Source organism: Ranitomeya variabilis, chromosome 1 (assembly GCF_051348905.1).
Source record: "Ranitomeya variabilis isolate aRanVar5 chromosome 1, aRanVar5.hap1, whole genome shotgun sequence".
NCBI lineage: Eukaryota > Metazoa > Chordata > Amphibia > Anura > Dendrobatidae > Ranitomeya > Ranitomeya variabilis.
The window spans coordinates 637,543,545-637,567,390 of record NC_135232.1 but is presented as its reverse complement, the minus strand read 5'-3'; the positions used below and the strand labels follow the sequence as shown (position 1 = coordinate 637,567,390).

At 47.3% G+C, this 23,846-nt stretch overlaps 1 protein-coding gene across 2 annotated transcripts in view; it reads right to left on the bottom strand.

The window, feature by feature from the left end:
• The window catches only part of G2E3 (G2/M-phase specific E3 ubiquitin protein ligase), an 81,691-nt gene that overhangs the window by 54,190 nt on the left and 3,655 nt on the right, over window positions 1-23,846 (bottom strand). The window contains exons 2-7 of one of the 2 annotated variants that reach the window (XM_077260920.1): window positions 22,537-22,598; window positions 19,635-19,732; window positions 12,737-12,838; window positions 9,841-9,965; window positions 6,692-6,857; window positions 6,428-6,534 (exon numbers count right to left, since the gene is read on the bottom strand). In XM_077260920.1, the coding sequence (XP_077117035.1) occupies window positions 6,428-6,534; window positions 6,692-6,857; window positions 9,841-9,965; window positions 12,737-12,838; window positions 19,635-19,732; window positions 22,537-22,598 (660 nt within the window). The remainder of the gene's footprint in view (window positions 1-6,427; window positions 6,535-6,691; window positions 6,858-9,840; window positions 9,966-12,736; window positions 12,839-19,634; window positions 19,733-22,536; window positions 22,599-23,846) is intronic. The other variant, XM_077260927.1, reaches the window with a different exon arrangement.

The following is a 23,846-nucleotide window of genomic DNA, read 5'->3' as shown; positions in this document are numbered from 1 at the left end:
TTACAAGTGCGCCAAGGCGGCCTGCAAAGTCCGCCTGCCCAGACTCACATCTGAGGAAGTGTGTGAATTATAGTGCTTCAAGAATGCATGCGGACCTGAAACAGGGAGATAGGCTGACATCTAGCACGGAAGGACTCCTGGATGGTGAAAAGAATCCACCAGGCTAACGTGGCCGATGAACCCGGCTAAACCCTTTCTGTGACCATCGGGAAGCCTACTTACCATCGAGAAGCCCAAGCAAAGTGTCCAACCTTGGAAGGACGCCGTCCTCGATACGTACCCACTTGGAGCACTCACTTCTTCCAGATTATGGAGAACCCATTCCGTTGTGTGGACTGGAGCCGAAAGATGAGAGGACGATGCCCCTGCAACAGTGGGAATACAAAACCACCTTGGCAACGAGGGAATGGGATGGCTTGAGGGCAACGATGCATAGATGGTAATAAGGAAAAAAGACTGAAAGGAACAGAGTGGGAAGCTCTGAAGACTCATCAGGATGACAAGAACGCATAGAAGAAAGGGAAGTGACGTTCCATTATCGTAAAGTCTTTCTGGATCGAAAAAGGAGTGTACTGTAAGATCCCCAGGACCATTAAGGTCCCCCAGATCTAACGGTACGCGGTAGGGAAGAACTACAGGTGGAGACTCCCTGCGAGAAGGTCCATATTTCCAATTTTGACGAAATAAGACGGAGAAATACTAGTACCGCAAGCGAGAAAACCTGACATGGTCAGTGCGGGTCTCCCAGGATCACTGGGGGCCTTTTCCGCTTCCAAAAAGGTCTCAGACGTAGTGGAAGAGGAGTTATGGAAATTGGTACCGTGGAAGAAACGGAGTATGCACTGCGATGGACTTGGATCTTGCAGCCAAACCATGAACTGGAGTACATAGGCGTTCAGCTTGGACGCCATCCGACCTACATCTGGAGTACTCCAGTGAAGGCAGATGTGAAGGAAGACTTCCGAGTGAAGTTCCCACTCACTTGAGGAGAAAACCCTGACGGCTGAATATGTCAGCCGCCCAGTGTTCTACTCCAGGGACATGTACTGTTGAGATCACCGAATGATAGATCTCGGCCCATCAGAGAGTGCGAGGTACCTCGGCCATGGCGCTTGACTGTGGGTACCTGCGAGATGATTGACGTATGGCACAGCCGTGGCATTATCCAAATTGAAGACGGATGGTTGACCCGCCTAAGGGCAGTGGACCTGCTGTGGGATTGGCCGTACTGTTCAGATCCCCAGAGAAATGATCGGGAGAAGAAGACGGGCATTGGTATCCCTAATAACCATTGGACCAGAAGAAGGCTCTGGATGAGGAAGGAGCTTAGAAACTACCTTTTGAAAGCCTGATTGACTTGCTGAAAACGAGCGGAGCAAAAGAAAACTACTTCCGTTTTCATCTTATTGCTCGGAACCCTCCTAGCTAATTGAATGAACCGAGGGAATGAGTGATCAAGTGCACAAGCTCCGTGTTGAAGGGCCACGACCTTGACTCGAGAGAGAGAATTACCATCCTTCTTGTGCAGGATCATCGTCAAAGAGGATCTGCTGGGCTGGGAATGAGGAAAAAACTTGTCTAAGTTTAGCTGCTAGCCCAAGAGAGAGGGTATTGCAAGTGATATAGACGACTTAGCGTAGTCCTTGTAGAGCGGCTAGAGAGTCGACCGAGTAGGGCAGGACGACCATGTTTCTAAGGTGCAGGAAGCGCATGACAACCGTCATGACCCTTGTGACCACTCTGGTGTGGTAGCCAGGCAGAAGGGCCAGGTCGTGAAAATACTGTTCGCGAATGGAAAGGCGAAGAGATTATAGTAGAGAGGAGAAATAGGTATGTGAGGGAAGAATCCCGGATGACGATGGATGCCAGAAAACAACCACGTTTCTCTGTTGAAGTAGTGGCTGAGCGGAGGAACTCCATCCGAAAAAAGAGAGGGCCCTGTCAAAGGTTGTTAGAAGTTTGGGGTCCAGAAATGGAGATACTTTTCATTCCCTCCATTTTGGAACCAAGATCCCTTAGATCTAGACTGTCCTGGCCAATGCTTCCACTGCTGGTTGAGCTTGAAGAAGACATACGATCCCTTGCTAGTCTCCCGCTCAGAAGATTTGATTGGCCAGCTATACTGTGGAACGAAGTAGATAAGGTCTGGGACCCGGAGACTTTCATTCTCTCCCTTTGGTCAAGCAACCCATGTGGCGGCTAAGGAAGGGTAGAGCGCTAAACCCGAAACCACAGGACGGAACTAACTAGACCTGCTATCCGACCGTCTGTGGAATCTTAATTGATGATACACCGGCCAGGATACTGGTAGGAATACCGCAAGAAATTCTGCCCGGCGAGTCTGTCAAGTGACAGAATGCGGGACTGTAACCAGCAGGTCTCTGTCATCGTGCAGAGAAGAAAATAAGGAAAAAAATAAAAATAAATAAAAAATAAAAAACCTCGATCCACCATCTCTTAACAGGGAAGTGGAGAGGAATCGTCCACTTTCTTGCATCTGATACAAAGGGGGGAAAAACCTCCTTGTTGGGACGCCACAAATGTGTGCCTCAGTACATCCCCAGAATTGAGGTTTCCGAGTGGACAGGGCAGGTTGTGGCGATAGACCTGGATGCAGAAGAAGATACATGGAGGCGACACTCCGTGTGCTCGTCTGTTGAAGGTGTGGGGGGAAATCGGAGCCCTTAAAGGGACCCGTCGCCCATAAAATTCCAACCAGGTATGGTATCCTACTTAGAGGTCTTCCAGTGCATCACCGTCAAATGTTGATGGAGATTTTCTAGAACCTGTACGTTTTTCTAGAATACTTGCGGCCCCTGCTAGCCGACGGCTCCCATTGTAGGAGAGGGAGCATGTGAGTGCTCCAGAGCTCAGTTAGGGTGACCAGCTTAGGATAGATGATGTGCCCTTAAGACCAGTAAATACTGGTCATGCACTTTTAAGGCTAGGGGTTACTGGCCATGAGCCTTTAAGACCAGGGAATACTGGTCTTGTGCCTTTTGTAAGATGAAATACTGTTCATGTGCCTTTAAAAGCAGGGCATGCTGAAATCCAGGAGATAATGGTCATGTGCCCTTAAAACCAGGGTATGCTGGTCATTTGCGTTTAAGACCAGGGCGTACTGGTCCTGAGCCTTTAAGTCCAGGGCATAATGGTCACGTGCCTTAAAGACCTGGGCATACTGGTCGTGTGCCTTTAAAAGCCAGGGCGTACTGGACATGAGCCTTTAAGACCAGGGCATACTGGTCATGTGCCTAGAAAACCAGGACGTACTAGTCATGTGCCTTTAAGACCAGGGCATACTGGATATTGCGTTTAAGACCAGGGGATACTGGTCACGTGCCTTTAAGACCAGGGCATACTGGTCATGTGCCTTGAAAACCAGGACGTACTAGTTATGTGCCTTTAAGACCAGGGCATACTGATTATAGCGTTTAAGACCAGGGGATACTGGTCACGTGCCTTTAAGACCAGGGCATACTGGTCATGTGCTTTTAAGACCAGGGTATACTGGACACGTGTCTTTAAGACCAGGGGATACTGGTCACGTGCCTTTAAGACCAGGAATACTGGTCATGAGAGGAATGTAGGAACAAGTGCCTTAAAGACCAGCAAAGCTGGTAATGTGCCTTTAAGAACAAAAAAAGCTGGTCATGCTCCTTTAAGACCAGGGATGCTGGTCATGTGTCTTTAAGACGAGGGCACACTTGCCATGTGCCTTTAAGACCAGTGCCTACTGGCCCTGTGCCTTTAAGACCAGGGCATACTGGCCTGATTAAGTACTAAGGAAAAAGAGACCGGCTTCTGGCAGAGCAGAGAATGCTGGGGATGTGACCCTTTTAAAACTAGGGGACCCTTAAGACCAGGGAATGCTGGTCCTGGGTTTAATAAAAAGGCATGGAAAGCTGGGGATGCACCTATGGGCCCAGCGACTACCGAGGCAGAGTAGCAAATACCAGGGAATGAGTCACCAGGGAATGAGGCACCAGGGAATGAGTCACCAGGGAATGAGTCACCAGGGAATGAGGCACCAGGGAATGAGTCACCAGGGAATGAGTCACCAGGGAATGAGTCACCTGGGAATGAGTCACCAGGGAATGAGTCACCAGGGAATGAGTCACCAGGGAATGAGTCACCAGGGAATGAGTCACCAGGGAATGAGTCATGAGAGCTTCGTTGCTGGGAACTCACAGCTCTCAGTTTGCAAGCCTGCATACTGTACTATACATTCTGTAGTGTGCAGGAGCACCAGAAAATTGCAGCCTTAAGTATATAAAAAAAAAAACAGGGAAAGCTAGTCCCTTAATGCTGCCGGGATGCGTGCCGGGGGGGGGGTCCGATTCACCTTACTCAGGTTCTGAGTCCCCCGACTGGAATAGCGCTGACTTCAGCGCTGAAAAACCGCCGGCCGCAGCCCCCTCCAGAAGAAATAGTGACCGCAATGGAGGAGGAGGAAGATGGCCGCCGAGATCTCGTCTGGAACGAGAAGCGCCTGAATAGGGGGGCGGAGCCGCTAGAAGGGAGCAAGCGGTGGGCGGGGCCTCCCAGGCTGCGGCCTAAACAGGGCTGAAGCCGGGGACTAAAGTTATGGCTTCGGCCGGCGCGCACCCGCAGACTGAGGGGAAAAGTGCCGCGAAGCTCTGTGGGGACCCAGTCGCTATGGAGCCCTCCTCTGACCGTCGGAACACCCAAATCTCACGGAGCACTTACCCCAATATGGAGAGGGACCATGGCAGATGCTGCAGGTAGGAGCTGTGCCCGGGTAGATAGGCCGATGCAGGGTTGGGGAGCCTCCATCCACCATCCCTGCAGAAGAGGGGTGGAGAGGAACCGTCTGCCTCCTTCCATCATCCGCTTTTTCAGTGGTGATGCAGTGGGGGCTGCTCGGACGCCACGCTGGAAGGTGCCTCTGTACAGCCGAGGGTAAAACCTGGTGGACAGGGCTGAATGTCCGGCAATAGGCCTGGCTGCAGAAGAGGATACTGAAGGTAAAACTCCAGTGCTCGTCTGATAAGGGAGGGGGGAGATCGGTGCCCTTGAAGGGGCCCGTCGCCCCTAGAATCAGCTCAGGCAGTGGCTTCCCACGTCGCAGGAGAGGATACGGAGAGGTAAAACTCCCGTGCTCGCCTGTTGATGGTTCGAGGAGATCGGAACATGAAAGAATCCGTCGCCCCATTCGACCGTAGTAAAAAGTAAAAAACGGAAAAAAAGAGTTCTTTGGGTCTGAATAGCAGACCCGTCCGTGTGCCTCCTATGGACACTAAGCAAGAACTGGTTAGCTGGGAGCCAGCAGAGGGGTGTATACTGCAGGGGAGGAGCTAACTTTCTTTGTAATAATTAGCGTCAGCCTCCTGGTGGCAGCAGCATACACCCATGGTCTGTGTCCCCCAATGAGGCGAAGGAGAAATATCACTTAGGCCTGTCCCACACGTCCAGATAATTCCGGTACCGGAAAAATCGGTACCGGAATTATCCGTGTCCGTGTGCCCGTGCATTTCTGCGGCACATCAGTGTGGCACACGTGTGCCGACTGGGTACCACACGCACCGTGCAGGAGACAGCGCTAGAGATAAGCGCTGTCCCCCCCACGTGGTGCTGAAGCCGCCATTCATATCTTCTCTGCAGCAGCGTTTGCTGTAAAGAAGATATGAATAATCCTTTTTTTTTTTTTTGTTTCTCGTGTTTAACATAAAGATCCATGTCCCCACCCCCCTCCCACCCCCTGTGCGCCCGCCCGCTGTTATTAAAATACTTACCCGGCTCCCTCGCAGTGTCCTGTCCTGGCCGCAGCTTCTACTGTATGAGCGGTCACGTGGGGCCGCCAATTACAGTCATGACTATGCGGCTCCACCTCCCATAGGGGTGGAGCCGCATATTCATTTCTGTACACTGACATGTCTCCGTGTTTGGCACACGGAGACACGGTCCGCAAAAAATCAATGACATCTGCACAGATGCATTGATTTCTATGTGTCTACGTGTGTCCAGTGGCTCCGGTACATGAGGAAACTGTCACCTCACGTACCGGAGGCACTGACGTGTGAAACCGGCCTTAGTTTAACAGGGTGCAACAGTTGTGAAAGAGTTTCAAGATTTAGCAATGCAGCAAAGCTGAGAAAGCTAACCTAGATAGCGGGGCTCTCAGTGCGGGCATCGGGCAGGTTCAGAAGGCCATCAGACTGCAGATTAACCCCATATCTGCAGGTTAATAGCGCTTTTTTTTTTCTTCACATGACTGGTTCCCTTTAACTATCTGAATTTGGAATGCTTTATCATGGGTTCAAAAGCATCGAGACTCTTCCTCTGGTTTGCAATCGTCTCACCACTTTATCACGCACAGCCTTTCGTGTATGTTTATACTGGGTGTGTAAAAGGGTCTGGATGCAATGAAATAATGTAATCTAAAACAGAAAGTTTCACCACATACCGTTCTGGAATATGGATTCCCATGCAGAGCATCTCCTTCTGGAACTTCTCTTTATTATTGCATACTGTACACCGGAAGAAAAATAATCCAGCGCTCAGAGCTTGATGCTGAAATAGGAATAAAAGGTGGTGGAGGAGTAAGAGGAGCTTTCAACAATGGCACTACATAAACTGGATGGGGGAATAATGTGGGGTAAATCTCTAAGAGTTTAAATAAGACAGTTGTGAATTAGGAGGGATGTTTTGGATAAGAACATTAAAATACCTGTAGGCAGTCTCTATGATACCAAGACGTCTTGCAACAAGGTCCTCGTATTACGTGGTAAGAAGGGACATGGTCAACATTCTCCAGGCAAATTGTGCATGGAGAAGACTCGTTACTTTGTCTGGAGAGGGCTTTCTGCACTGGTCGATGTTCCCAACAGTAGGACCTTTAAGATTCAAAATCAGTGATGGCAAATACCTCTTCACAGAAAACAACAAGAATATAGAGCCAGGGATAAGAGATCCACACTAATAAGAATTCATGCCAGGAAAATGCCAGGGTTCGGCGTGCTGCACTGCCCCTACGTGTATATATTGGGCTAGCTGTTTCCAGCCAGCTAACGCTCGGCACGCTCAGGAGCCTCGTGTGGTAATGTGTGGGGAAACGGAGCCTCGTGTGGTAATGTGTGGGGAAACGGAGCCTCGTGTGGTAATGTGTGGGGAAACGGAGCCTCGTGTGGTAATGTGTGGGGAAACGGAGCCTCGTGTGGTAATGTGTGGGGAAACGGAGCCTCGTGTGGTAATGTGTGGGGAAACGGAGCCTCGTGTGGTAATGTGTGGGGAAACGAAGCCTCGTGTGGTAATGTGTGGGGAAACGAAGCCTCGTTTGGTAATGTGTGGGGAAACGAAGCCTCGTGTGGTAATGTGTCGGGAAACGAAGCCTCGTGTGGTAATGTGTAGGGACGGAGCCTCGTGTGGTAATGTGTGGGGACGGAGCCTCGTGTGGTAATGTGTGAGGATGGAGCCACGTGTGGTAATGTGGGGAGACGGAGCCTCGTGAGGTAATGTGTGTGTGGGGGGGCGGGAATATGTGTGGTAATGTGATGGGATTATTTGTAGTAATGTGGTGGGGGGGCGGGATTATCTGTGGTAATGTGGTGGGGGTGAGAGTATCTGTGGTAATGTGGTGGAGGGGCATGAGTATCTGTGGTAATGTGGTGGAGGGGCATGATTATGTGTGCTGATGTGGTGGGGGGGTGGGATTGTGTGTGGTGATGTGGTGGGGGGCGGGATTGTGTGTGGTGATGTGGTGGGGGCGGGGGATTATGTGTGGTGATGTGGTGGGGGCGGGATTATCTGTGGTAATGTGGTGCGGGGGCGGGATTATGTATAGTGATGCGGTGGGACGGGACTATGTGTGGTGATGTGGTGGGGGGGCGGGATTATGTGTGGTGATGTGGTGGGGGGTGGGATTATGTGTGGTAATGTGGTGGGGGGTGGGATGTGTGGTGGGGGGGCGGGATTATGTGTGGTGATGTGGTGGGGGGCGGGATTGTGTGTGGTAATGTGGAGGGGGAGGGATTGTGTGTGGTAATGTGGGGGCGGAGCTACTGTGCAGAGGGTGGGATTAGCAAGTAATCACGATGCTATATATATATATATATATATATATATATATATATATATATATATATATATATATATATATTTATTTATTTACTACAGACACTTCCAGAATAAGTAGCACTTTGCTTTATAAAAGAAAAGGCGACTAGTGACGAGTGAACGTGTTTGGATAAGGTGTTAGCCAAGCATGCTCGGGTACTAACCAAGAGTCTTCGGCGTGCTACAATATGTCCGACACCCCGCACCTGCAAGTCTTGCGGCTGAAGTAGTAACATGAAACGCGCGTCGGGGTGAGGGACTCAGGACAGGATGGCACTACTCTCCATTGGATTAACTTTTCGGTAATTAGGTAATTATACATTTAATACACACTATATGCCCACTACCAAATGCATATCTAGGATGACTATTGTATAATGGGGTAATATGTCTATTGCTAAAGTTATTAATTCTACCTTTTGTGGACATATGGACTGTTTAAGTCCTTGTTCTGTGTCACGCTTTGTTGAGGTACCTTATTTTATTTATACTCTAATGAAATTATACATTTTTACTATCTTATGTGTGGTAGTCACTCTATATATCCAATCAGTGAATTTTTGGCTGCGATAATGGTTGTTCTGTATTTATTCTGAAAGTGCCGATAGTAGTCATCTATCCAATATACAGGCTGGAGCAGCTCAGCAGGCCTAGACCTGGCATTTTCTTGCCATGAACTCCTATTAACCAGATGAATGATTGCCCTATGAAGCACTTTCCCCATTCAGGACTTGTAGATCCCCACATTTCTGACAGGCACTCAAGTGACAGAAATAGACATAAGTTAATGATGGAACAAAAAGAAAACATTGATAAGCTTTTTGTTATTGGCTAGTGAAGCCCCATGTACAAATGATAAAGATGGGAATAATCAGATAGTCGGATGGGAAAAGGGGTTCGAGAAACCAGATGTGATGATGACCACAACAACAGTATCTTCATAAAAAAAATAAAAATTAAACATAATCCAGTTAAGGGTACACCGCCCCATGACTTGTCATACAGCGGAGATCTTTTGTGCTGCTTAGCACAGCAGGACATCTATATTGATGGATCTTTTTTACCATCAACTAGTGGTAATAAAGAAGGGGGAAGCCTGAACAGAGTGGCAGGACACACACACACAATTGAAATCTGAGCCAATTAATGGACCAGTGACGTGATTCATGCTGCCCAGGCTATAGGCAGCATCAATCGGAGCCTGCATGATGGCAGCCAGGTGTTTTGCTCCCCAATTCTCCGGCTCCATTTGTGCACATTGGGGGAGACATGTCAATGAAAGCAAGCGATGCTGTGAGAAGAGAGCCAGGGTTGGACTTGTTTTGTCTATTGCTATGCTCCCCATCTGGATCTGAAACTCTGAAGCGTTTCAATTAAAAACCATACCTGGATGCAATCGTGCAGACGAGCTCTGATCATGCTGCTCACAGTGTGGAGTAAGCGCAGAGGAACAGATGCAAAAGGCGGCTGAGAGAGGCTGGGGAAGGGGATCAAATTCTTCACCTATCTGGTAGTGGCATGATAAATATCTTTTATGGAAAACCCTTCGATCTTACTAATACTCCAAACCATTTTGTTTAGCAATATTAATAAAATTAATTTTCCAGTGAAAGCATATGGAAAATGGCACAAGATGTGATGCTGAGCAATGCTCTTATGCTGGCAACGTCAAATTTACATGACAGATTGTTATTCATGGTGATGATACGTCTCGTAAGCTTGCCAAATAATCTGAAGAAATAAATGTAAGAAGCAAGAAATTACCTGAACGTGTCCATGAATTGGAAAATGCATTGCTTTTCTGTCCCACAAGGAAAATGATAACCACGTTTGCAACGAGGAAACACACAGCCGATGGATGCGCCGTTTCCTTTACAAACATAGCACTTCTGGGAAAAAGGAAAAATGGTAATCACATAGAGAAATTAACAGTGCCATTTAATTGACAACCGGCAGACAATGTGAATGCTACACAATGACCCGTGAACACTGGTAGGTAAGGTCTGAGGAGTTCAGCGAGCTCCTCTGGCTATACTTCGATTAGATTTCATAATAATAATCTTTATTTATATAGCGCCAACATATTCCGCAGCGCTTTACAGTTTGACAGTTTCAAACACAACAGTCATAAGTAACAACCATATAATAATTAAAGCAAAATAAGACGACCCTGCTCTACAATCTACAATGAGGTGGGGAGATACAAAGTACAGGTGTGTATTTACAATTATGTATTTACAATGATGGTCCAGCCATCTTCAGGGGATGGGGGATAGATGGAGATAGCGAATGGGCTACACACAAACATAAAATGACTTTTATTGGGGAATGTGATAGGCCGCTCTGAACAAATGTGTTTTGAGGGAGCGCCTAAACCTATGCAAATTGTGGATGGTCCTAATATCTTGGGGTAGAGCATTCCAGAGGATTGGCGCAGCACGGGAGAAGTCTTGGAGTCGGGAATGGGAGGTACGGATTAGTGCAGAGGTTAGTCGAAAGTCATTTGCAGAGCACAGCGGTTAGACCGAAATGAGGGAGGAGATGTAAGGGGGTGCCACACTGTGAAGAGCTTTGTGGGTGAGAACAAGTACTTTGAATTGTATCCTGTAAAGAATGGGCAGCCAGTGTAACGACTGCCGAAGAGCGGACGCGTCTGAATACCGATTAGCCAGGTAGATGACCCTGGCTGCCGCATTAAGGATGGACTGGAGAGGGGAAAGTCGCGTGAGGGGGAGGCCAATTAATAGAGAATTACCGTATTTTCTGGTGTATAAGACGGCTGGGCGTATAAGACGACCCCCAACTTTTCCATATAAAATATGGAGTTTGGGATATACTCACCGTATAAGACGGGGGTCATCTTATACGCCCAGTCATCCTATACGGTGTATGCGGTGTGGATGGTTCCCAGGGTCTGGAGGAGAGGAGACTCTCCTTCAGGCCCTGGGATCCATATTCATGAAAAAAAATAATAAAAAAATAATTATATATATATATATATATATATATATATATATATATATATATATATATATATATATATATATATATATATATATATATATATATATATATATACTTACCCTCCGACGGCCCGCGGCTCTCAGAGGTGGCCTCCGTTCCCAAGGATGCATTGGAGCGAAGGACCTTCGATGACGTCACGGTCACGCGACCGGTACCGCGACGTCATCGACGGTCCTTCGCTCAATGCATCCTTAGGAACGGAGGCTGCCGCTTGCACCGCTGAGAGCAGCGGGCCGTCAGAGGGTAAGTATATCCCATATTTTTTATTTTTACGCTTTTTTTTTTTTTTACATGAATATGGATCCCAGGGCCTGAAGGAGAGTCTCCTCTCCTCCAGATCCTGGGAACCATACAAGACCACTCCCTGCACATGCTGTACCCGGCGTATAAGAAGACCCCCGACTTTTGAGATGATTTTCAGGGGTTAAAAAGTTGTCTTATAAGCCGGAAAATACGGTACAGTAATCCAGGCGTGAGTGGATCAGGGCGACGGTGAGGGTTTTTGTTGTTTCCATGGTGAGAAAAGGGCGGATTCTAGAGATGTTCTTTAGGTGTAAGCGACACGAGTGGGCAAGAGATTGTATGTGGGAGGTGAAGGAGAGATTGGTGTCAAACATAACTCCCAAACAGCGCGCCTACTGCCGGGGTGTTGTTATGGTGCCACCCATCCAATTTCCCAGTCCTAGTTTATTGTAATAACCCTATAAACATAGGTGCACCCTCTCTGATTTCAAAACATTAGTTAGCAAAAATTGCCAGGAGTGACAATAGCCTAGAAAAAAAAACAGGGTAATCAAAAAAAACTTAGTAAAAATTAAATTTTTAAATGATTTAATATAATAAAAAATGAAAAATATAAAAAATTCCAAGAAAAATACAAGAATAGAAAAAAGCAGGGATATACGACTCAAAAATGAATGGCTGCTACATTGTAAAGGTAGGACCGTGTCCACATTAGTGATGTACTCAACTAGATTCTGAAAAGGTTCAAATGTATAATACAAAATTAATAACCAAAGCATATATCCAATACTTATTAATCAGCGGCCTTTTTTTTGCTGCAGCTAATCAATATTCCGACAAGGGTGACGTCGATCTGACGCAATATTTAAGGCTGAAGCTGATGTAGCAGCTCATTGGCTGCAGCCTGCACGTGACAACAAGTCGTGTCATTCTCCGGGAACAGCAGCACCAAAGTCACCGCAACTACGCCACTGCGGAAGAAGAGTGCCCAATGCTTTTAAATTAATTACAGTAGTAAACTGATTGAAGTTGGGGCTGCCCAGTAGAGGAAAACCCTTTAACAATATTCACCCTATTAATATGATATGGCATAACTTTTTGAGTATAACTGCTGGGATACCGAGTATTGGGTTGAGATCGAGCATGAGCATCTGTGTTCCTTTCATTGTCTACAGAGTTGATCGATATATACCCTCAGGAACCCCGGACTGGTAAGGGTCTCAGGTCAGAAAGAGTACAGCACTTCACTTAGACCATCCATACTAGCAATAAGCCTATAGACCCGCACTAGTGCCAACTTGTGAGAAGCATTTTTTGTAATTAAAAAAAAAAAAAAAAAAAAAAAAGAAAAGAAAAGTGAAACATGCATGTATAACATTTAATCTACACTTACCAATTTCCTGGCTCGGTTTACTTCTCTCTTAATGTCATCAATGAGGAATCCATATATACCCTCATCTTCCTCACCCCTTTGCCAGATACCGCTGGAAAGCAGCTAGAAGAAAAATTATTCATCTTGAGTTCATTCATTTCAGCAGTTCTCCACAAGTTTTTTCAGATACGTGTTTAACGCATTATCGTGTTTTCTCGGCTACCACATATTTCATTGGAAGACATTCGGATTGCCGTAAATGTTTGAGAGCGGAGACCCCTACTTATCTGAAAGGTAGCTGAGACACGAGGTTAGCCAATGCGGACTAAACAAAGGGGAGCTGGACATTCCCCTGCTAAGTCTGTGCATCTATCATTGACAACAATGGACACCATGACCAGATCTCCACCTTTATTGCGGTCTTCAAGAGATAGTTACCGTATCTTGGTACACAACAAGGCCCCCGTTACTGAGAATAGGCCCAAAGGGACCGAGGGGCAGATTTATCTAAACAGGAATCTTATACCAGACTCAAAAGGGATATTCCCATCTCCAAGATCCTATCCCAATATGTAGTAGAAGTAATGATAATAATATTAGAAAATACTTCTAAATAGCAATGTAGTATAGTGTTTCTGATTCGCTAGGTCTTTCCTCATGTGCAGTCATTGAGGGATCTTAGGTAACATGGTTATGACCACTGATATAGCCATAGTAAGTTTCTAGAGGTTGTAACCATGGATACCTAAGGTCCTGCAATGCCTGCTCATAGGGAAAAGACCTAGTGAATTAGAAAAACTATACAACATTTCTAATTGGAGGTATTTGCTAATAATATTATTATTATACCTACTACATAATGGGATAGTATCTTGGGAGATGGGAATACCTCTTTAAACGTCCACTTCAGTAAAAGGCAAATTTATGAAGAGGCACACAACTCTTAAACGGAGGCGGTTAGGCTCAAAATTCTAAATAAACCACTTATAAAAAGGTACCTGTAGTATAGATTTTAGTTATTTAGCTGCCAGAAAAAATGAAAATTAATTCCATATGCAAATGAGGTGGCAATGAAAAGTTTGGAGTACTTTGACAGCCTTCTAGTGGGCATTGCCAGAACTCAATCAGTGGCTCTGCACCTCCGGACAGACACAGCAGTAGCCCTGCCGCAGGTACACATTGCTAATGCAGGTTCCCATTGTTGCCTCATGTGTTCAGCACCGATGGGCGGATGCAGACAGGAGTGCTGGCAATGGCACTAAGTGAGCATGGCTGGGCTCATTCAGGAGGTGCAGAGCTGCTGATCGTGTGCTGTCAATCAAGATGTGACAAAATGGTCAGTATACAATGTAATAAGGGGCGTAGCGATGCACTGAACCCTTGGCCACGCAAAGAGTGCACTGAAGCCCCCTTATCTGCATACAAAAATAAACTTACTTTCTCGCTTCATTGGGGGACACAGGTAACCATGGGTGTATGCTGCTGTCACTAGGAGGCTGACACTATGCAAATAAAGAAGTAACTCCTCCCCGGCAGTATACACCCTCCGACAGGCACCAGGCAACTCAGTTTTTGCTTAGTGTCTGTAGGAGGCGGACCTGGATCTAACCCCAGATCCGCATTTCTTTTACAGGGATTTGTTTTGTTTATTAACCTTTTCCCTTTCTTTTACAGATTTTTCCTTCAGGGTAACAGGGTGCAGTTTTCTCACCCTGTTTTCCCCACTTTGAGCGACCGAGAGAGCAGTGTGGTATCACCCACATCGCACCCTCTCGGTCCCGCTGGGCAGGACTTTGTCCCGTCACCCATTCGGGTGTTCAGGGTGACCACTTTCCTCGGTGGCCAGTCCTGCCCGTTTTCCCCTCCTCATCCCTCTCCTCGGAGTGGGCTGAGGGGAAGACGGCGGTCACATCCGCCGGAGAGTTTGTGGCGCGGGAAGGAGGACTTCTTCCAGGACCCTCTAGTCTACAAGGGATCCTGATGGTTCCTCATCTCCAGGTAATGGGATCTTCAATCAACAAAGCCCCCCCCCCCCTTCCTTCTCTCTCCCTGCCCTGCAGGCTCAGGTCTTTCTCCCCAAGGAGAAGTTCCTTTCTCTTCGTCGGGGGGTCAGAGCACTAAAGAACCCGAATCCTCCATCTCTCCGCCTCGCCATGAGGGTTCTGGGAAAGATGGTCGCCTCCAGGGAGGCGGTCCCCTATGCCCAGTTCCACTCTCGTCCCCTCCAGCTGGCCCTTCTGTCGGCCTGGGACAGGAATCCACTTTCCCTGGATCTCCCGTTTCACCTCTCTCTCAAAGTGAAACAGTCTCTCTTGGTGGACGCTGTCCACCTCCATGCTGCGCGGGAGGTCATTTCTCCCTCCCCACTGACAGGTGATCACCACCGACGCCAGTCTCCAAGGTTGGGGAGCAGTTTTTCTCCACCTCACGGCCCAGGGCCGCTGGACTGCTCAGGAGGCGCGCCTCCCTATCAACCTCTTGGAAATCAGAGCCATCTTCCTAGCCCTCATCTGCTGGGAGCCTCTCCTTTCTGGGAAACCGGTCCGCAGTCAGTCGGACAACGCCACGGCCGTGGCTTACATAAACCATCAGGGAGGGACTCGCAGCACACAAGTCATGGCGGAAGTGGCAAAAATTCTGCGTTGGGCGGAGGGTCACGTTCCCTCTCTGTCAGCCGTCCACATCCCAGGGGTGGACAATTGGGAAGCCGACTTTCTAAGTCGCCAGGGCATCGTGGCGGGCGAGTGGTCTCTTCTTCCCGCAATCTTCAGCCAGATTTGCCAGCGGTGGGGCGTTCCAGACGTCGACTTGATGGCCTCCCGGGCAAACCACAAGGTTCCCCGGTACGTCTCCAGATCTCGGGATCCGATGGCCGTCGGATGCGACGCTCTCGTAATCCCATGGACTCAGTTCCAGATGCCCTATCTGTTCCCACCCCTCCCCTTGATCCCAAGGGTCGTAAAAGAGATCAAGACAGAAGGGGTCCCCATACTCTTAGTAGCTCCAGATTGGCCTCGCAGGGCCTGGTATGCGGAACTGGTGAATATGCTATCGGACGTTCCTTGGAGGCTTCCGGACCTTCTTTCGCAGGGGCCCCTCTTCCACCCGAATTCTCGGTCTCTGAATTTAACGGTATGGCCGTTGAGGCCGCGGTGGTGAAGAACGCGGGTTTTTCTCATAGTGTCATCCAGACTATGATTAGGGCGAGAAAAGCGGCTTCCTCGCGTATTTACCACAGGTGTTGGAAGGCTTTTTTCCGGTGGTGTCAGGACAACAATTTGTTTCCTATGACCTTTTCCCTTCCTTCCCTTCTCAGCTTCCTTCAAACGGGCCTAGATGCGGGTCTTTCCCTTAGCACCTTGAAAAGTCAGATTTCTGCTCTGTCCATTCTTTTTCAAAGAGACCTGGCTTCCCTGCCTCAGGTGAGGACCTTCATCCAGGGGGTCGCTCATATAGCTCCCCCTTATCGTTCTCCTGTCGAGCCTTGGGATCTCAACCGCCCTCCAGCGTGCCCCCTTTGAACCGCTTCAGGACGTTTCCTTCTCGCTTCTATCCTGGAAGGTAGCCGTTTTGGTCGCCATCACTTCCATTAGAAGGGTGTCAGAGCTGGCGGCATTATCCTGTCGTTCTCCCTTTCTAGTCCTGCATTAGCACAAGGTGGTTCTTCGTCCAGTTCCTTCCTTTTTACCGAAGGTGGTCTCATCTTTTCACATCAATGAGGACATTGTCCTCCCTTCCTTTTGCCCTTCCCCGGTTCATCCCCTGGAGAAATCTGTTCACAGGTTGGATGTGGTCAGGGCTATCCGAATTTACTTCGCCAGAACTGCCTCTTTTCGTCAGGCCGATCCTCTGTTTGTCGTCTCGGATGGTCGTCGAAAGGGACTCCCCGCCTCCAAGTCCACAATTGCTCGTTGGATCCGTTCGGCAGTTCTGGAGGCATACCGTGTTCAAGACAAAAGGCCCCCTTCGGGGGTAAAGGCTCACTCTACCCGGGCTGTGGGAGCTTCCTGGGCAGTTCGTCACCAAGCTTCAGCCTCGCACCTCGCACGCAAGGCCGCAACGTGGTCATCCATTCACACCTTTGTAAAATTCTACAAGGTCCATACTCAGGCTTCTGCGGATGCGAGCCTGGGTAGGAGGATACTGCAGGCGGCGGTTTCTGACCGGCCGACCTAACTCCTCTTTTTCTGCAGAATATCCCACCCTAGGGACTGCTTTTGGACGTCCCATGGTTACCTGTGTCCCCCAATGAAGCGAGAAAGAAAGAGGGATTTTTGGTTCTTACCGTAAAATCTCTTTCTTGGAGCCTTCATTGGGGGACACAGCACCCTCCCTTGAAGTTGTACCGTGTTGGCCAATAGGCCGTTGTTGTGGGTTGGTACATATAAAACTCAACCTATTACCTGTTCCTACTACTGCTTTTGCACCAGCTGAGTTGCCTGGTGCCTGTCAGAGGGTGTATACTGCCGGGGAGGAGTTACTTCTTCTTTATTTGCATAGTGTCAGCCTCCTAGTGACAACAGCATACACCCATGGTTACCTGTGTCCCCCAATGAAAGCTCCAAGAAAGAGATTTTACGGTAAGAACCAAAAATCCCTCTTTTTTCTGACAGCTAACCCCTTAGTGACAGAGCCAATTTTGACAATTCTGACCACTGTCATTTTATGAGGTTATAGCTCTGGAACGCTTCAACGCATCTCACTGATCCTGAGACTGTTTTTTCGTGACATATTGTACTTTATGTCAGTGGTAAAATTTATTTGATGTGACTTGAGTTTATTTATTTTAAAAAAAAAGAAAACATTTGGCAAAAATTTAGAAAATTTAGCAATTTTCAAATTTTTTTTAAAGGGAACCTGTCACCCCCAAAATTGAAGATGAGGTAAGCCCACCAGCATCAGGGGCTTATCTACAGCATTCTGTAACCCGATATATTCTGAAAGATGAGAAAAAGATGTTAGATACGACCCAGGGGCGGTCCCGCTGCAATGGGCATCCCATCTTCTTACGATGACATCCTCTTCTTGTATTGATGCTGAGGCTCCGATGCAGGCGTACTTTGTCTGCCCTGTTGAGGGCAAAGTACTGCAGTGCGCAGGGAAAGGTCAGAGGCCCGGCGCCTGCGCACTGCAGTACTTTGCTCTGCCCTCAACAGGACAGATAGAGTACGCCTGCACCGGAGCCGCGGTAGGAAGACAAGAAGAGGTCGTCATCCTATGAAGATGGGAGGCGCCGGACCCGGACCAGCAGTGGGAACGCCCCTGGGTGAGTATAATCTAACGTCTTTTCTCATCTTTCAGGATACATCGGGGGCTTATCTACAGTATTACAGAATGCTGTCGATAAGCCCCTGATGATGGTTGGGCTTAGCTCATCTTCGATTTTGGGGGTGACAGGTTCCCTTTAATTTCTGTGCCCTTAAAATCAGTGGTGTCACACAAAATAGTTAATAAATAACATTTCCTACATGTCTAGTTTACATCAGCATAATTTTGGAAACAATTTTTTTTTATTTTATTAGGACATAAGTTCACCAGCGATTTTGAATTTTTCAAACAAAATTTACAAACCCATTTCTTTGGGACCACCTCACATTTGAAGTGAGTTTAGGGGTAAATATGACAGAAAATACCCCAAAGTGACACCATTCTAAAAACTGCACCCCTCAAGGTGCTCAACAAACACATTCAAGAAGTTTATTAACCCTTCATGTGCTTCACTGGAACTAAAGCAACGTGGAAGGAAAAAAAATGAACATTTTACTTTTGTCACAAAAAAATTACTTTGGACCCAAAGTTTTATATTTTCACAAGGTAACAGGAGAAAATTGGCCCCTAAATTTGTTGTGCAAATTCTCCTGAGTACGCCGATACCCTGTATGCAAGGGAATAGCCACTGTTTGGGAACATGATAGGGCTCAAAAGGGAGGGAGCATAGTTTGTCTTTTTGAATGCAAAATTGGCTGGAATCAATGGTATGAGCCATGTTGTGTTTGGAGACCCCCTGATGTGCCTAAACCGGGGAAACCCCCCAATTCTATACCCAACCTTAGAACCAGCCCCAACCATATCCCCATCAGCAAATAATGGAAAAAAAATGTATTTTATTATTTTGACCTAACTAAGGGGGTAACAGAGGGGTTTGATGTACTATTTTTTTTTATTTTGATCACCGTGATTGGGTCTATCACAGTGATCAAAATGAACCAATAGGAAAAAAAAATCTATTGTTGCCAGGAACCATCTGGAAGATCTCTGTGGGTGCACTGTGTATGTGCCTGCCATTTTCTTCCATGAAGAGGCGGAGGGCCGGGGAATGGAGCAGGAGGGTTTGGGGATGGCGGAGGTAGCGGTGGCCCATTTCTCTCTCCTCTGGCATGCTAGATCATGTCAGAGGAGAGAGAAATCAGAATTTTTTTCCTTTTTTTTTTTTTTTGCAATCGCAGTTATTCAATGAATAATGGCGATCACAAGACTGGGGATGGTAAAAACCAACCTGAGGCCGAAACCATACATAAGTGTATAAGTGGGCAATTTTTCGTTTTGGGCGTGTAAGACTCCCTTTATTGAAACTGCTTGTTGTTTACGCACCACAATCTGGCGTAGATTTCTGCTACTATATATACCACTTTCTTCTGATGGGCAGTCACTGACTTTACATCCTTCATTAAAAAAATAAATTATGTGGTGTGGCCCTTACAAAACAAAGAAAAAAGTCAACTTTAAGCGAAGAAATGGTACTATTATTATATTATTAATGATGATGATGAATGGACCTAAATGTATGATGTAACAATGACCTGGAGGAGTCCGGCTACAATATGTGTATATAGAAATAGGAGAAAGAAAGAAAATATGCTGAAGAAATTAAAACTTGTGGTTTCCGTCGTGTTGCATCTGGAGGCTCTTGAGCACTCACCAGGCAGTAATAGTGCAGGGTCAACTTGTGCTCTACATAGGTTTTCTTCTCCCCGTATTTCTCGGTGCAGTCGTCTCGACGTCCACATAGGATGCAGGCTGTAAGGGTCATACAAGGAACCAAGGTTTAAATAGGATCATTTTTTACATCAGAAATTACGTATTTTTTTGTGAGTAGCAAGTATTTATGAAGTGTAAAGCACACGATACATGCTTTTCAAATTTTTTAAACACATAAATCTGAAAATTGTGACATGCATTTGTATTCAGCCCCCTGTAGTCTGATCCCCCAAAATACAATCCTGAGTGACCAATTGCCTCCATAAGTTTCATCTTTAGTAAATGGAGACCACCTGTGTGTATGACTACCGCTATTCTGTGAAGGCCCAAGCATTGTGAGAAGATAAAGAGGTTGTCCAGTCACAACAAGTTCCTACGGATAGATGATAACTTGCTGATTGGTGGGTGTCTGACAGCTGTGATCGGCTGATCAGTGCAGGTCCCAGCAGTTGGACACCAGCAGATCGCCACGTTACCACCTCCCTTGTAGGTAGTTGATTGTTTTCCTAGGACAGTATCCTCATGGCCGCTTGGCCAATCACTGCTGTGTTCTCAATCAGGGATTCGCTGACAGGCTCCTCTAGTGGAGGCTTATCCTCAGAGAGCAAAAAATCAACTTCAGGATATTCAGCAAACCAGATCCTTAACCCCCCCCCCCATCTGTTGAGGGAGTGTTGGGAAGCCCCATACACATGACACTATTAGCTGACCCCGCAGATTTTAGTCTTCTGCTTTTCCACAGGCTTTAGTGTAACCCTTTCTTAAAGGGAGTCTGTCACCCCCAAAATCGTAAATGAGCTGCGGCCACCGGCATCAGGGGCTATCTACAGCATTCTGTAATGCTGTAGATAAGCCCCGATGTAACCTGAAAGGTAAGAAAAACAGGTTAGATTATACTCACCCAGGGGCGGTCCCGGTGCGGTCCGGCGCCTCCCATCTTCATGCAATGACGTCCTCTTCTTGTCTTCCTGCCGCGGCTCCGGCGCAGGCATACTTTGTCTGCCCTGTTGAGGGCAGAGCAAAGTACTGCAGAGCGCAGGCGCCGGGAAAGGTCAGAGAGCCGCGGCAGGAAGACAAGAAAAGGACGTCATCGTATGAAAATAGGAGGCGCTGGACCGGACCGCGACACCCATCGGACCCGGACCACCCCGGGTGAGTATAATATAACCTTTATTTCTCATCTTTCAGTTTACATCGGGGGCTTATCTACAGCATTACAGAATGCTGTAGATAAGCCCCTGATGCCTGTGGCAGCAGCTCATATACGATTTTGGGGTGACAAACTCCCTTTAACAGCCCCAGGGTGCAAAATAAAAAAAACTATGTGTCCGTTCCTCCACCGGTATATGGGTATAAACCATGCCATATGGCCGCAGCCATCACTATTCCATCAGAGTGGTGCTCACGTGACATTATTTATGACAGGATACCAGCAAGTGGCAAGGGCTGCCAATAGAGTGTCCGGGCGGGACGTAAACAGTGTTTCCTATGCTGCACTTTGGGGTGACTAAGCAGTGGACAAACCCTTTAAAAGGGTAATTCTGGTGCTGCTCATTCCTGTATCTGAAGGGTGCAGATGACATCAGTACTCCAGATACATGTCAGCATCATACACCCATCTTAAAGGAATGTGGGGACATAATGTCATTGGCATAAGGATACACCTCCCATTAAAGGGAACCAGTCAGCAGGATTGTGCACAGTAACCTACATACAGTGTCAGGTCGGTGCCGTTATACTGATTACAATGATATCTTGGTTGATGGAATCCGTGTTGTGGTTGTTGTGTAATCCTTATTTTCAGTTTTGAGTTAATTATATGCTCGTGCCCGGGGCGGCCTGCGGGGGGTCTTCATGTGGTGCTGATTAGATATTCATAATGCAGACTGCTGACAGGTGACTGATCCCACACTGACCTGCCCCCTCCTTTACATAATGAATATTGTATATACATATTAACATAAAAACCCTTCTGCAGGCAGGTGCCAGCCGTGGCTCCTGCCACGGCTGGAGGGCGGAATCGCAAGATGGGAGGAGCCAGAACCGGACCTGCAACACCCATCAGACTGGACCGCTCCCCAGGGTGAGTATAATATAACTTATTTTTCTTCGCTTGCAGGTCGGATCGGGGGCTTATCTACAGCATTATAGAATGCTGAAGATAAGCCCTGAAAGGCAGTAGCCGCATCTTATAGCAGCCAAACCTGGTGACAGGTTCCCTTTAAATTTGGGATCTTGAAAAGTAGAAAAAAAATGCTGTAAATCCTGCTGTTTGTAAGCAGCTTCTTTATTGCCAAGAGAGCAGGTTTTGCCTGCAGAAAAAAAACACAGCAAAAACGCAACATGTAAACATAGCGTAACATTTCTCACTCTCCCCGCCGGGTGCGGGCACACAGCTTTTCTTGACCTCATGTTCATTCCTGGCTCCGCTCTCATCTTCTGCTGTTCAGCTTTATGCATACTAATACGCATGAGGCTGATGTAAAAGCATAAAAATGGATCTACAGAAAACCATACAGGCGTTACTGTGACTTCTGTGTGTACAAGTATATACGCATTATGCCCAACTGTAAGCGACATAGGAAACTAAACTGTCCTTTGCTCTCAGCCCATATTTATATTCAGCCAATCTGTAGTTTCCTTTTGGATTTCGTGGGCTCCAGATATGGACTCTGCAAACTGAAACGCTCTTCCGCCTGCTACATATATTGTATTGCGACAGATGTCTACATATGTCATGTCAGAAACCTGAGACAAAGCAAAAGTGATTCTTTGCACAAATAAGAAATAAATGATTTTTTTTTTTTTTTTTTTTACAAAGACTAAATTGACTTTGTACTCACGCAGGCTGTTTGTGGCCGAAGGGCTCGAGGTGCTTGTACGGACACTTTTACCTTTTGGACTCCTGCAAATAAATATAATGAATATTAATGTGTACAGGCACTCTAGCTGCTAAGTTATGGCAATGTTTACTAAGTGCAGTTAAGGGGCTTGTCCAGTGACAAAGTAGAGACAGAGACCCTGATCCCAGTGATGGGTTGCAGCCATCAGCTATGAGTTTTGCCTGGCTGGTTATACAGGGGAACCCACACCTCCCCCCCCCCCCCCCCTCATTATTTAGAGCGTTGGAGCTGGCTGATGAATACACCCATCAGCCGCGCCAGCTCTCGCCGATATTAGCGGCAGCAGGCTGATGGGAGCAGTAGTCCCATCAGCCGACACCAGTGACTGAAGGTAAACTTTATACCTCCGATTAAATCTGCAGGCAGACGCTGTCATTTGACAGAATGGGAACCGCGGCTGTTTGACTGGCGTTAATGATTTTATCCCCTATCAGAAGCAGTGTTTGCAGCGCTGTCATGCATATGACAGCGCAACAAACACCCAATGTTTGAGCAACCAAACCCGAACTTCCTGGTGAACTCCGTGCCCGAACATTAGGTGTTCAGTACTGACGTCAAACTTTACTGTTTGGGTGGGCCCATCTCTATTCATGAGCTCTGTATAACCCCACCCCCAGCACTTATTGGTAGCTTTCTGCCTATGTACAGTGTACACGGCTGCCAATCAGGGGTGTGGGTGGGGTTATACTGGGCTCAGCATGCCGAGAACTGCTAGATTTGTAGCAGATAAGAGGAATTTTATCAAATCTACAGCAAGCACTCCAGTAAGTGACACATCATTAGAATCAGGTTCTCTTTCTCTATATTATGCTGCAATCAGATGGAATAGCCAAAACCTGGAGACAGGTTCCTTTTCAACTCCATTCTATGTTTACATTTGGCTTTTGCCAAAGATGGGATCAGCTCATCAGTAAGGGTACCGTTACACAAAACGATTTACCAACGATCACGACCAGCGATATGACCTGGCCGTGATCGTTGGTAAGTCGTTGTGTGGTCGCTGGGGAGCTGTCACACAGACAGCTCTCCAGCGACCAACGATGCCGAAGTCCCCGGGTAACCAGGGTAAACATCGGGTTACTAAGCGCAGGGTCGCGCTTAGTAACCCGATGTTTACCCTGGTTACCATCGTAAATGTAAAAAACAAACAAACAGTACATACTCACATTCCGGTGTCCGTCAGGTCCCTCGCCGTCTGCTTCCCGCACTGACTGAGTGCCTGCTGTAAAGTGAAAGCAGAGCACAGCGGT